At 45.5% G+C, this 14,030-nt stretch overlaps 1 protein-coding gene across 2 annotated transcripts in view; it reads left to right on the forward strand.

The window, feature by feature from the left end:
* Window positions 1-12,653, forward strand: part of LOC107212637 (ATP-binding cassette sub-family A member 9-like) — a 28,362-nt gene extending 15,709 nt beyond the window's left edge. For both annotated transcript variants that reach the window (XM_015646141.3, XM_015646142.2), the window contains exons 19-39: window positions 198-357; window positions 583-749; window positions 1,168-1,295; window positions 1,860-1,997; window positions 2,833-2,946; window positions 4,012-4,182; window positions 4,311-4,424; window positions 4,620-4,727; window positions 5,281-5,349; window positions 5,896-5,987; window positions 6,746-6,866; window positions 7,184-7,298; window positions 7,552-7,643; window positions 8,775-8,938; window positions 9,416-9,491; window positions 9,972-10,066; window positions 11,373-11,489; window positions 11,738-11,878; window positions 12,050-12,129; window positions 12,222-12,277; window positions 12,403-12,653. In XM_015646141.3, the coding sequence (XP_015501627.1) occupies window positions 198-357; window positions 583-749; window positions 1,168-1,295; window positions 1,860-1,997; window positions 2,833-2,946; window positions 4,012-4,182; window positions 4,311-4,424; window positions 4,620-4,727; window positions 5,281-5,349; window positions 5,896-5,987; window positions 6,746-6,866; window positions 7,184-7,298; window positions 7,552-7,643; window positions 8,775-8,938; window positions 9,416-9,491; window positions 9,972-10,066; window positions 11,373-11,489; window positions 11,738-11,878; window positions 12,050-12,129; window positions 12,222-12,277; window positions 12,403-12,492 (2,408 nt within the window). In that variant the 3' untranslated portion in view covers window positions 12,493-12,653. The remainder of the gene's footprint in view (window positions 1-197; window positions 358-582; window positions 750-1,167; window positions 1,296-1,859; window positions 1,998-2,832; window positions 2,947-4,011; window positions 4,183-4,310; window positions 4,425-4,619; window positions 4,728-5,280; window positions 5,350-5,895; window positions 5,988-6,745; window positions 6,867-7,183; window positions 7,299-7,551; window positions 7,644-8,774; window positions 8,939-9,415; window positions 9,492-9,971; window positions 10,067-11,372; window positions 11,490-11,737; window positions 11,879-12,049; window positions 12,130-12,221; window positions 12,278-12,402) is intronic.
* The last annotated feature ends 1,377 nt before the right edge of the window (window positions 12,654-14,030 follow it).

The raw sequence follows: 14,030 nt of genomic DNA on the forward strand, positions 1-14,030 counted from the left end.
AATAAAATAAAATAAAATAAAATAAAATAAAATAAAATAAAATAAAATAAAATAAAATAAAATAAAATAAAATAAAATAAAATAAAATAAAATCATCCCTGTGTTCAGAGCAGAAGTTCCTGGATGACTGTTTGGGATTAAAAGGTGTCCTGTCAAGGCTCTTTGTGGTAATGGCATTTCTCCTGGTGAACACACAGGAGATGGAGACCTCGAGGAGAGGGACCAGAACCTCCCGGGGTTCTCCAAGCAGGGGATCCTGGCCATGAGTGGGATGATGCTCTGGAGGCAGCAAGTGTGTGCTGTGCTGAGAATCCGCCTGCTGAGACTGAGGCACGACACAAAATTCCTCAGGAGTGTGTAAGTACAGGGGCACCCACCTACCCTGGAGCGGCTGAAATACATCTGGGGATGTTTGGAAACCGAGAATTAGGTGGGAAATGTTTCAAAGATACAAAAATAGAGGCAGCCTGGACTTAGTGGGAGAACTCTGGCTTGCTTAAGTTTTAAATTTCCCCATAAATCACACAATTACTTATTGGTGGATTTCCCCTGGCCTCACTTATGGTCTGTTTTTCCATTTAGATTGCTGTTATTTGGAACATTTATCCTTGCACCACTGATGGTTTTAATCCTGTTTCATCTGTGGCACAACTCCAGCAGCTGGGAAATCACCTCTAGCCCGTATTTTCTTCCCACAAAAGAGAAAATTCAAAATAGGTCTACAAACCTCCTCATCTTCAATGACACAGGTGAGGAACAACATGTGAATGTGACTTTCTGCACCAAAATCTGCAAATTTTATTATAATTGACAGAGAAACCTTGCAAATGCCACAAATATATAAAGGAGTGTGCAGTGAGAGGTGTTTTCTTTTGAGCACAAGCAAATGCAGTTCTAGTGATGATATAGATAAGTAAAAGAGTAATGAACCAGGCAAGTTAAAAAAAATAAATAGCAATAAATAAACTAAGTTTGAAACATATATTTTGTTTAACCAGTTTAAATGAATAGAAAATATATAGGAAATATGTGTTGGCTTAGAATCTCAATATTTGGGGGCTTTAACCTCTGCTTTGCAAGTAGGAACTTGTTTATATGAAACTGTTTCTGTTTAAAGAAAAAAAATCCCTCTGATGACTCTAATTTCTGTCCTTGACTTGATTTCAGGATCAGAAATCGAGGATTTCATTGCTGCTTTGAAGAGTCAAAACATAACCCCAGAAATATCCCAGGAGAAAAACATCACAAGCCTTCCAGATTATAATGGAGCTATAAGAATATCCCTGGAAGGCAAGGTGAGGGATAGGTTTCCTTCTTTCATCCTGTACATCAACAGGATTTTCTGAGAAGTATTTAAAGGAGAGAAATAAACACACCAGAAAAGAGAGAATTTGATTTTTGGAGCATAATAAATCGTTTTGGTAGTGCTGTGTCTCTAGAGGACACAAAGTATAGAAGGTTCTGAGAATCACAGCAGCTGGAGGTGTTTTCATGAGGCAGAAAAACCTTTATTTTGGGTTTTTCTCAACCCTTTTATAAGGTGTTCCGATCCAGGTCACCCTAATTGGTAGAAGGAACAACACTTCCTTCATCCCATGGGTGGGACAAGAGAGAAAACACCCTCAGAACATCTGTGTCTTGTTTTGGGAAAGTAAAACCTTATTTACACAACAATAAAGAAGAGAAGAAAAAGAAGAAAAACTTTTTCTTCTTGAGAGAAGAAAAAGTTCCCCAAAGACTTTCCCGTGGGAACAATCCATTCCTGAGAGCTGGAAATTCTCTCAGGTTCAGAATACCATGTCCAGGGTGCTGCTCACACCTCCCAGGGACACCAAGGCCTTTTGTTCTGCCATCCTCAGAGCCACCAGTTCACGGTCATGTGCAGCCCAGAGCCCATCAACTGCTTCCCGATGCTGATGAACATCCTCAGCAACACCTTCCTCAGGCTCTTCCATTCCACCGCGCGCGTCCGCGTCTGGAGCCAGCTCCTCTACACGGTGAGGGCCAAAACCAGCTGGGATAGCTGGGGTGAGGACTGCCCACCTCGGAAACCTGCCTGGGGGAGCAGGATCCCAGGGCTGAGGGTGGTGGTCCTGCTGCTGGTGGTTCCTGGGGGTGTTTGGAGATGATTTTTCCTGCAGGGTTCTGCGGGGTTTTGGTATTGTGGGATATTTATGTTTGTGCTGTTTGGAGGGGGTTGGGATTGTTCTTGGGAAGGAGAAGTTTCAGGGTGACCTAATTGTGGCCTTCCAGTCTCTGATGGAAAGGTGGGGAGAGACAGGGGCCTGGAGTGACAGGACAAAGGGGAAATGGTTTCCCACTGAGCCAGATGGGTTTAGATGGGATATTGGAGAGGAATTGTTCCCTGTGAGGGTGGGGAGATTCCCAGATCTGGCACAGATTCCCAGAGCAGCTGGGGCTGTCCCTGGATCCCTGGCAGTGCCCAAGGCTGGGCTGGACAGGACTTGGAGCAGCCTGGGACAGGGGAAGGTGTCCCTGCCATGGCAGGGGTGGAATGGGATGAGCTTTAAGGTTTTTCCAACCAGGCCATGCTGATGAATATGGTGGGAACACAACAGTGATCTTTGCAAACCCCTCCTCTCCTCAGGAACAAAAATTGTCCTCCATCCTCAACAATTTGCACTAATCCAAATTATTTCTGCAAATTCTAGGATGCTAAACATCATTATTTTGTTCTTTTTGCTTTGTTTTATTGTTAAACACAACTGACTCACCATCAGTGCTCTTGCTCACTTGTTCAACCACCTCATGAGCCTGCCCAGACTTTCCCTGGGCAGCATCAATTATGGATGGCTGAATTTCTCCCCACAGGGAGAAAACGCAGAGCTGAAGAATTACATTTTTTTCGGATTATTCACCTACCTGCTGGTTCTGGCTGCTGGTTTGCCTCCTCTCTTTGCCATGGGCACCGTGGAGGATTACAAGGTAAAGAGCAGGAGCTGCAGGTGGTTCACAAGGAGTGAATGTGATGGAAAATATCTGCAGAGCACCAGTGGGGAGGCACAGGGAGCCCAGAGCAGCTGGGGCTGCCCCTGCATCCCTGGAAGTGCCCAAAACCAGGCTGGACGGGGCTTGGAGCACCTTGGGATAGGGGAGGTTGATCATTAAGGTCCCTTCCAACCCAAATCATTTTGTGATTCTGTGATTTCTCGGTAGGGTGATAGAAGAAAATCAGTCAGATGAGTACCAGAGTGCACTTCTCAGTCACACTGGTGGCTGGGTTCTTTTCCCCAGGACCGAGGGAGAAGCTGTCTCCTCACGTTCAGACTTGGTTGTTTATTCTTTCCTTATCAATATTACATATGCACAGAGTACAAGGAGCTACACTAAGGTACAGAGGTGCAAAATGGCTAAGGAAGAACCTCTTCAAGGTCCTTTCTGTGTCTATTTGTCCAATTAACAAATGCCAAGTGAGTTATTTTTCTTAGTGACCCAATGACCTGTGTGCTGCACTGCAGCATTCTCTATCCCATCACTCATAATTACCCCAAAACCCTTGGAAGAAGAAGGTGAAGAAGGAGAAAGGAACAACACCCTAAATCTTCCATGTTTCCTCTTTATTCTCTAATATACCTTAAACCTTAAACTCTAAATTTCTCACCCAGTGACTTAAGAAAACTCTACTTACACATATTCCCAGTTTTTCTGCTTAACTTTAAAGCTGTCTCCATGGTGTTGTGCTAAACCCAGTGCTCTCCTGGGTATCAGAGCCAGGCCCCACAGAGAAGGGCTTATTTCTGTGCCCCTGACCCCAACATTTCTCTGCATCCCAGGGAAGCAGCTGGGGCTGACAATAATTCACATTTTAATAAAGCTTTTGAGATTGGAATCATTTCATTTTTTTTTTTCCTTTTAGGAATGAGGTGGTTTCAAAGAGTGGTTGTGCTAGGAAGTGCTCAGGAAGGAGAGGAAGGGAGGAGCAAAGGAATGGAAGAGGAGCAGGAATGATGTTTTAGACTTTCCCTTTTGGCGTTTTTGTCGCTTTTGCAGCTCCAGGCTCGCTCTCAGCTGCGGCTTGCAGGGCTCTTCCCCTCGGCCTACTGGTGTGGGCAGGCTCTGGTGGACATCCCCTTCTTCTGGAGCCTGATGTGCCTCATGTTTGGGCTCCTGGTGCTCTTCACCCGCATCTGCCCCTTGGAGGCCAAAGCTGTGCTGACCCTGGTGAGCTCTGAGTCATTTCACCCCAGGGTTTGGGTTTAAAAGGTTTATTTGTAATGGGTTTCCCTGGGCAGGTTTTCTTGTATCCACAGGCACCTCCATGTCACTGATATTTCTCTCTCTCTCTCCAGCTCATTTGCATCTTTGGTTATGGAATATCTCTTGTCCTCTTGGTTTATTTAATGGCCTTCAAATTCCGCATGGGACGAAGCAATCGCTTCGTTTGGTCCTTAACCTTCATTTTGGTAAGTGAGGAGCATCTTCACTCTGAAATGTTTGATTTACACACCTTGCCACTTGGAGTTTCATTTCAAATTTACATCAATAAATTTCAATTTATATCAATATTCAGCAGAATAACCTGGATCACTGACAAATAACCTGTTTTTTTTTAGCAACAATACATTAATGCTGGAAATAGCTTTTTTGCTTTATTCCAGGTGAATTATGCTGCTTTTATGAACAGTGACCATAATGAAGCACTTTACTACATCTGTATGCTGATTCCTGTATTTCCACCTGTGGGCTGGATCATGTTCTCTGGACTGGTAAGCAAAACACTTCCTGCTAAATTCAATAATTATCTTAATGCTGCAAACTGGCAAAGCAAGAGGCACTTCCCAAATTCCCAAAGAGAGATCGTGGGAAAAGAAAACAGGAAAAGAGAAGTTCCAGGGTCTTGGGTGAGAGAAGAGGCCAAGATCTGACCTGTGAATCCTTTGTTTGATTGGGATATTTTTGGTTTGTTTGGTCACTAAGAGCTGTTGCAGTGGCTGAGTTTTGGCAGCGAGGGTGGCACGGGAGGGGAAGGTGGTGGAGTGGGAAATCCAGGAAGGAGGAAGTGAGCTGGGAGAAAGCCAAAGAACTGGGAAGAGAGAAGCAATGATAGAAAAGGTTGACTTAGCCTGAATGATTTGAGGCCTCTAAATTACTGCATCCAAGGAAGACACAACCCCTTGAGGCAGTAAGGACCAAAGAAAGGCAGATGAAAGCTCCTTTATCCCATCCTGAAGAAAAGCTAAACATCCCTACCTTCCACACGTGCTCTGACACTGCCCTGACTGATCAAATTTCTAATTGACTGGTCTCCTTTTCTTCCAGAATTTCCTCATGTATTACGATTACACAATTTTTGAGACATGGAATTACATCTACATGCCTGTCTTTGCGGTAAGGAGGGACTTGGAGGTGGTTGCTTGGCCAGAGATGCCTGTCACTGATGCACTGGGCTTGTAAACTCTCCCCATAGAGAAAGGATGGGGTTTGTAGACAAAATTTCCCATTAAGTGTTGTCAGGGGAGGCAAATTCCAAGCAATCCTGGGCTTGTGCCTCATGTGGATTTTGGATACTGCAAAAATGAGGCAGGGGGTTGAGTGGAGCTCATGTAGAAGGCAGAGATATTATTAATAAACTGATCATCCCAATGCTGCTTCTGCAGAAGAATGAGATGAGGACGAGAAACATGCCATAGGATGTTCCTTGGGGTGCAGGTGGGTTATCTGGGCTAGAGCTGCTGTAAGAAATCCAGGCTTTAGCAAATAATCTGCATATCAGACAGGGATGTCTGCAAAGCATCAATTCAGCTCCTTCCCCTTGCAGACCTTTTCAACAGCTGAAATTAATGAGACAGGTTACTGCACCCCTTTATAATTATAATTAATGGAGTGTGTTGCTACCTTGTCTCCACACAAACCCAATTAACGTCTGTGTTCCAGCCGTACATCCACTGTGTGATTTTCGCTTTCCTCCTGCGCTGTTTGGAGATGAGATATGGAGATGCAGTCCCAGGATTTGATCCCGTCTTCAGGTGTGTCCCAGGGATTCCTCGTGAGCCACAGTCATCCCAGGGTGGGCTTGGAGCTGCACAGCCAGGCAGGACCCTGACAGCAGCAGGGAAAAACACCAATGTGAAAAATGCTTTCCAACATTTGGATAAAGCTTGCAGTTTTAATCTTTTTTTTTATGTCCTTGTGAGGATAAAAGATTGTGATTTCAGCTTTTTTGTTTAAGGTTCATAGCTGAGATTTCAGGACATTTCCCTACAGGGGGCTAAATTATAGTTCCAAATTTAAACAGAAAAAAATTTAACTCCTTTTCAAATGTATCAGTATTGCTCCAAACAGGATGGAGACTTTCCCTAAATCTTCATCAGGTTGGGGCTGTCTAATTGTTCTCTACTTATCTGTCACCAACCACCTAAGTCAGGTGGGAGAAGACTTGTAAGAAATATTTAATTATCAAACATTACCAAGTGTGGGAGTTAAATGCCCAAACTGCAAACCTGCCACTTGTATTTTAATTCTCCTGGAACAGATGATTGGCATGTGTGGAGCAGGGAACCAGCCAATAATTAAAGATGAAGGAAAAGCTAAAACTGGCCTTTTCTCAGCCATGCCACTGTGGAACAGCTCAGTGATCCTCGTGTGTCCCTTCCAACTCTGAGCTCCCCGAGAGAAGATAAATTTTGGGTTTTGTTGGCGCTGCCCTGGGAAAAAAAAAAACTTTTAAAAACAAACCTTTTTGGAAATGATTCCCAGTGAAATCATCTCCCCTCTCCACTGGCAGGATCCAGCAGAGAAGAGTGGTCACCCAGCAGAACAAGGAGCTCCCTGCAGAGGAAGCCCCCGAGGTGCAGGCGGAGAGGGACAGGGTGCGGAGCGCGATGGCCTCGCTGCAGCACGAGGAGGTGAACACAAACCCAGCCCTCTGCATTGCTTTGCTTTCCATTCTCCATCATTTTCATTCTCTCAGCTGCCTCTGCTTCCTCAGCTCATGCACTCAGGTCTGATGTGATCTCACCCTGGCACCACAAGGACTTCAGCTGGCACCGTTATTTTTATTCCCATTCTGCATATTTTCCTTTTTTTTTTTTTATCCTCTGTTTCATGGCTTTTAAATTTAGAAATTTTATTTTTTTCAAAGCCCTGCCTAATGGCAAGAACAGATCATCTCTCTCTCATGGGGTAGGAGGAGAATTTCTTTTCCCTCTCTGTCTCCTCACAGGACTTGGTTGTTGTCAACAGTTTGCACAAGGAATTTGAAGCCAGGACAGCCACTTCCATCTTTAAGAAAAAGAAGAAACTTGCTGTCAAAAACCTCTCTTTTGGTGTTAAAAAAGGTTCAAGTACTTTGCTGCACTCCCTATAATATAAATGACTAAAATATATAAGGAAGGTCTCATTTGGAGGAGATATTTCTGTTAGAATTTTCCTGTGGGCATTCAGGAGCTCTGGGCTCCTGCATTCAAAGTTTTAATTTATGGGGATGAAACAACCCTTTCTCCTCCTGTACTTTTAAATTTTACATAGAATACAGGGGAGAAGTCGTATTACCAATAAATATTATTAACAGTTGTTGCATATTTGTTCCAGGAGAAGTCTTAGGTCTGTTAGGACCCAACGGAGCTGGGAAAAGCACAACTCTAAACATGATTTCTGGAGGTGTAGCAGTGACTGCTGGGGAGGTAGGTGGCTCCTTGGAGCAGCTGCAGAGATGACCTTGATGTCTTTAAAAACTAAGGATGTGATAAGGCAATCCAGCAACATCTCCCTACAATCAGGGGATTTATGGATGTTTATGTACAATTTGTGTGTCCTGGGTATTTACAGAGCTGAGAAAAAGCGCTGATTTATGCCAAGCATAAATTCTAGTGTTCATCAAAGTCAGTGTTACAGATTTAAGAGTTTGAGCAACAGGAAATCTTCAGCTGGCATTGGAAACCCATTGTGAAATGTCACAAACCCTGTAAGAATTGTTGACATCTGAAAAAAACCCAAAAATAACACTCTCCACAAACAGCCTTGCAAAACCAGGAAATTGAAAACGAATGTGAGCAGTGTTGGGCCAGTAACAATCCATCACTTAATTACGTGCAGAATGATTAATGACATGTGCTGGGGGAGGAGAAATGCCATTGCTCTTACAGATTTGGGACTGAAGGCTGGAAATAGAAAAGTATTGCTAGGAAAAGGCAGGCTGATGTTGGTAACACTACCCAGAGTGAAAAGGCAGATGGAGCAGGATCACCCTGCTCATGGTGAGCACTCACAAGTGGCTACTGACCACACAACTGCTTGCCTTGGCCACTTGGATGGGGCTTGGGGCAAGCTGGGCTGGTGGAAGCTGTCCCTGCCTGTCACACTGTGTTAGGAACAGCAAAGAGACAACACGGACTCTCTGGCTTTGTTTGCACAAGAGAGCGAGTTTTATTCTTCCAGATCTTCTTTTATAGACAGTTCTGAGCAGGTCTGAAAGGTAAAACCTCTCATTGGTCATGAAACCAACACATCACCAACCCTGGGCAGTCAGGAACAACACACCTTGACTGTTGCTTGCAGGAAAACAAGGAACAAACAACACCTGCAGAGGTTGTTTTCCTTCTCTCAGCACTGTTTGGACTCCTCCTTATGATTTCTCAGGCCACACTTTCTCAGGCCAGTGTGGGCAAGTTCTGTGCCTTATTTTCACACAGACACTGTGCTCCCTGCCTGATCCCTCACATCCAGCATCCCTGCCTGCCCATGGCAGTGGGATGGGATGAGCCCTAAGGCACCTCCAACCCAAACCACCAGTCCAGAGCTGTGTGTCTGTGCAGGTGCTGCTCAGGGGCCGGGATGGAGCCCCCCTGTGCCCGGGGGCCCTGGGCTGGTGCCCCCAGCAGGACCCGCTCTGGCCACACCTGACAGTGCTGCAGCACCTGGAGGCCTTCACTGCCATCAGAGGGATGAGGGATGAAGATGCTGCGCTTGCCATCAGCTGGTAGGAATCCAAATGATCTCATCTGTTGGTTCTCCCTCCCTCCAGAGCCTTCCAGCCCAATCCATCTGTGATTTCAAAGGGAAGGGGTTTCTCTGTTAACAAAACTGGCTTGTGGGTTAAGAGATCCTCAGTGCCTCTCAGCTTAGAGAGGTGGCTTCTCCTGATGAGGTCTGCTGTTTTGTACTGTTCTCAGTCCCTTGCCAAGGTTGTAGCCCAAGTTTATCTGGGAAAACAAAATCAGACTTGTCCCAGCTGATGGCCAGTTGCATGGGTAACTCACTTTTCTCATTGGCTGCACTTCCTGCCTTGAATTTCTGCAAAAATTCCTCAATTTACCATCCAAGTTAGGAGCAGAATCACCAGGTAACCCAAGGGGATGGATATCAGCCAAAGCATGCCAGTGTCTGTTTCCTCAGCACCCCCTGACCATGCACACCAAGGTGGTCACTTGGGGCTTTTCCCTTTCATTCCCCACAGCTTAGGAAGGGCTTTGGATCTCCTGAAGCATTTCAAGACCCCAGCAAGGAGTTTATCTGCTGGAGAAGCCAGAAAGGTACGTGTTGGATTTGTCTTGATACTCAACCAAACCCTGCTCGCTCATTCTTGGATGTGGTGCAGAGGAAACCTTCAGCTGAGTGGGTGCCTGGCATCATTCATTTCATCAATACCTTTTGAATCCAGCCTGGCAGGGTTCCCCCCGTCCTCCTCACCCTCTTTTCCCCCTCTCCTGCACCTGTGTTTAATAAGTGCTAACCACAAATTGGATTTACAGTCACCTCTTCACGCCCCACCACCTACATCTGCCAGTAAATGGGATGGAAAACCGCTTTCACATCTTTGGCAGGCTCAGGAGTTCTGGGAAAATCTGATTTTGAGAGATCAAAACATTAACCGAGAACACCTGAAGTGGGATTTTTTAAATCCCTGTCCCTCTTCTACTTTGGAATCCAGAGCTTTGAAAACCTGACGGGGATTAAGGTGCACCAGGTTTAAAGGATGAAGGAGCCCTGACCTCATGTTGTTCCCATTCCAGCTGTCATTTGCTCTGAGCATCCTGGGAGAGCCAACAGTGATGCTTTGGGATGAGCCCTCGGTGAGCGTGGACCCCAAAGGGCAGCACCGCATGCGGTGAGAGTTTTATTCTTCCAGATCTTCGCCTGCAGGAACGGGAACCTGGGACAGCTTCAACGGGATGGGCCTCGCCCTCCCCACGGCAGGAACTCCTGACTCTGCCCTGGTGGCAGAGTAGATCTGTCTGTTCCCTTTTTCCTGATGCCCAGGGGATGGGGAGAACTTGCTGAGCTCCTCACTCAGCTGGCAGCTGCAATATATTCTATTCTATTCTATTCTATTCTATTCTATTCTATTCTATTCTATTCTATTCTATTCTATTCTATTCTATTCTATTCTATTCTATTCTATNCTATTCTATTCTATTCTATTCTATTCTATTCTATTCTATTCTATTCTATTCTATTCTATTCTATTCTATTCTATTCTATTCTATTCTATTCATATTCTATTCTATTCTATTCTATTCTATTCTATTCTATTTATATTCTATTCATATTCTATTCTATTATATTATATTATATTCATATTCTATTCTAGTCTATTCTATTCTATTTATATTCTATTCTATTATATTTATATTATATTTATATTCTATTCTATTCTATTCTATTTATATTCTATTCTATTCTATTAATATTCTATTCTATTCTATTCTATTTATATTCTATTCTATTATATTTATATTCTATTCTATTATATTTATATTCTATTCTATTCTATTAATATTATATTATATTAATATTCTATTCTATTCTATTCTAATTATATTATTTCTATTCTATTATATTCTATTATAATTATATTATATTATATTATACTATATTATACTATATTATACTATACTATACTATTATACTATACTATACTAATTATGCTATACTATATTATATTCTATTTGTGATATTCTATTCTATTTATGATATTCTATTTGTGATATTCTATTATAATTATGATATAATATTACACTATAATGTAATGTAATAAATGTAATATAATGGTCATTAATACACCCCAAAAAATCTCCCTAGACACCAGCTGAACCCCTGCTTTCGGTACAAAAGACACAAATCTCTGTTTTCTTCAGTGCAAAAGAAAAAGCTTGTAGGAAGTCCTCCCTTCAGTGCTGTGTTTGCTTTAGCTTTTCATCACCAGTTTACACCATCAGTGCAAAATTTGGAGGGCTGCTGATGCACCAAATTGTAACGTAGCAGTGACATCCAGGTCAGCCTTAAAGGAGAAAACGGAAGTCTTGGAGTTGTCCGCTTTTTAATTCTTTAAAAAGTTGTTTCTAGGGAGGGAGACCCAGAGCAGGAGATCCCCGTGGCTGTCCCCAGGGATGACTGTGTTCCTGTGTTCCCAGGAGGATGATGCAGGTCTCCATGAGGAGCAAGGAGAGGGCAGCCATCCTGTGCACACAGTCCCTGGAGGAGGCGGCGATGTGTGACCGCGTGGCCATCCTGCTGGCCGGCCGGCTCCGGTGGGCACCGCGGGCAGGGGGCTTAGTCTGGAGGGGTTGTTGGGGTTAGTTGGGTTTTTTTCATTCTTAATCTAATGGGAAATACTGGTTTGGATGCTGCCACGTGTGTGATAATCAGTTTTGTGAGGAGATAGCGTGGTATAAAGAGCTGATGAAGAGGAGGATGTACAGCTACGCCTCAGCTCTCTCGAGCCGTTGATTTATTTGCTGTTTATGGTGGTTTGAGCAATGTTTTCCCCCCTCTGCAGGTACATCGGTTCCCCTGAGGATCTCAAAAGTAAGTTTGGCACAAGTTACCACCTAGAACTCAAAATGACAGACGTGGGGCAAAGCGATGCTCTCCACTCCGAAATCCTGAACCTCTTCCCTCGCGCAGCTCGGCAGGAAAGGTCAGTGACCATGGGCTGCCCACAGCCTGCATTTGGGCTGGGATGCTCTTTTCCTCCTACTGACCTTGCTCAGTGATTTACCTGGAGCACAGTTATCCTACAAACCCCCCCAAACTGCAATGCTGAGTCACAAGATAATAACAATAATTCTTTTTTTTATTACTTTTTCAGGACTTCTTCCTTGCTCACCTACAAGATTCCAGTGGCAGATGCAATACCTCTGTCCAGGTCTTTCTCCAGGCTAGAAGCAGGTAAAAGGAAACAATCAGCTAAATAAGGAAACCACTTTCAAACTGTTTATGTGGATTTGGTTTTTAAGGATCCTTTCTCCATCCCTCCGCAGCTAAACGGAATTTCAAGCTTGAGGAGTACAGCTTGTCACTGAACACTTTACACCAGGTAGGCTGATGCGGGAGCTCCAGGTTGGGAACTGCCTGTGGGAAAGGAAGAAATAACCTGTGAGCAGCACAAATCCAGCCAGACCATGGTAGTGATGGGCTGGGTCCCGCTGTGTCCCGCTGCAGGTGTTTGTAGACCTCACCAGGGATGCAGAAGAGCACGACCTGGAGGTGGCATCCAACGGGGCTGTGGAGCAGAGACCCCTTCACCCCTGAGTCTTGGAGCCACAGTGGGAAATATCCCATGGATTTCATCAGTGTTTCTGGATTTCATCAGTGGCACTGAGAGCTGTGATCAGCTGCAGCCCCAGCGCTGCGCCTCACAGAGAAATAAAGAGTTGTTATTTTAATAAATAAAGCCTTTATCCTTTGACAGATTGATGCCTGACACTCATCTGTGGCCCTGCTCAGAGTGGCCCATGGAGAATTCCTGACCCTGTGGCTGGGAAAGGGGCTCAGTCCCTGGAGGGAATTGGGAGCAAACCCAGGGAAGGCTCTGACATCCATGGCAGGAGGACAGCAGGTCTTTGCCTTGCCCAGCCCTGACAATCCCCCCTCTGGCTGGTGCTGATTCCTGGGAGAGAGGGGCACAGGGCTGTATTTTGACCCAAAAAGCTGCTCCTGCTGTGAGTTCCAGCTCAGGCCAACTTGGCCCATCTGATCCCCACCACTGGGGCCAGGGACAGAGGAAAGGACTCAGCAGTGGCTGGATAAATATAAATAAAACTGGCAGCTTTTATATCATCATCTGTAAAACCCAGTGTTATTTAGAGTCCAAATAAGGTGTGCTTTGGCCCAAAATAGTGCTGAGGAAGGACAGCAGGCTGAGCCTTGCTTTGGTCACTGGGAAGAGAGGGGGGAATCCTCACCAGCACCCACCCCTGTGGGGACAACTGGGATGGGACAACTGATGGGGGCAAGCACAGCACCCTGACCCTGGCTGAGCAGATCTGCATCTCCTCTTGGATATCTGCCTGCCATGGAGAGGGTTAAAAGGCAAGTTTAAAAAATACATATATAAAAAAGAAAAAGCTAAATAAAACAGGAACTCCCTGCATTCACGTGTTTCCCCTTGTGCCCTGCTGCCCTCCCAGGAGGCCAGGGCGGTGCCATCCATGTGGGATGGACACAGCAGCACCCTCCTCCTCCTCACCTGTCCTGGGTGGTGTGGCTGATGCTGGGCTGGGACACGGGCAGGGAGAATTCCGCAGTGCTTTGGGCAGACAGGATTCGTGTCTGGCAGTGCAGGAGGGGATGTGGGCGAGCAGGGGCCAGCAGGTGGCTGCCGTGGCTCGGGGATGGGCTGCTCCTGCCAGGAGAAGTGCCCAGAGCTGGCACCACAGCCCTGGAGTTCTGCTTTCCACAGGGATCTCCCAACATCGGGAGAAGGGCAGGAGACTCTGAGATTCACCTGCCATCTCCACCTCTTCACAGCAGGGCTGTTTTTTTTTCCTTTTGCAAGGAGGGGAGGAGAAGGTTTGGACACTCAGGAGATGTTCTGGGGACAGGTTTTAACTTCACCTCGTGCCCTGACACTGCACCTCTGCTGTCTGCCTCGCTCTGAAACATCTGCATGGGATTTCAATCCTAGAGGTGGTTTTTTTCCTGCTGGGCAGAGCAGAAGGAAGCAAATCCAGCTGCTCCACTTCTCCAAGCCCAGCCTCTGTCCCAGCTGCTCGTGCTCCCTCCCACCCCTGGTCCCTCAGCCGTGCTCAGCCTGGGGACGCTGCTCTGGGCGACCGAGCTCCACAGCC

The sequence above is a fragment of the Parus major genome, chromosome 18 (genome assembly GCF_001522545.3).
Source record: "Parus major isolate Abel chromosome 18, Parus_major1.1, whole genome shotgun sequence".
Classification (NCBI taxonomy): domain Eukaryota; kingdom Metazoa; phylum Chordata; class Aves; order Passeriformes; family Paridae; genus Parus; species Parus major.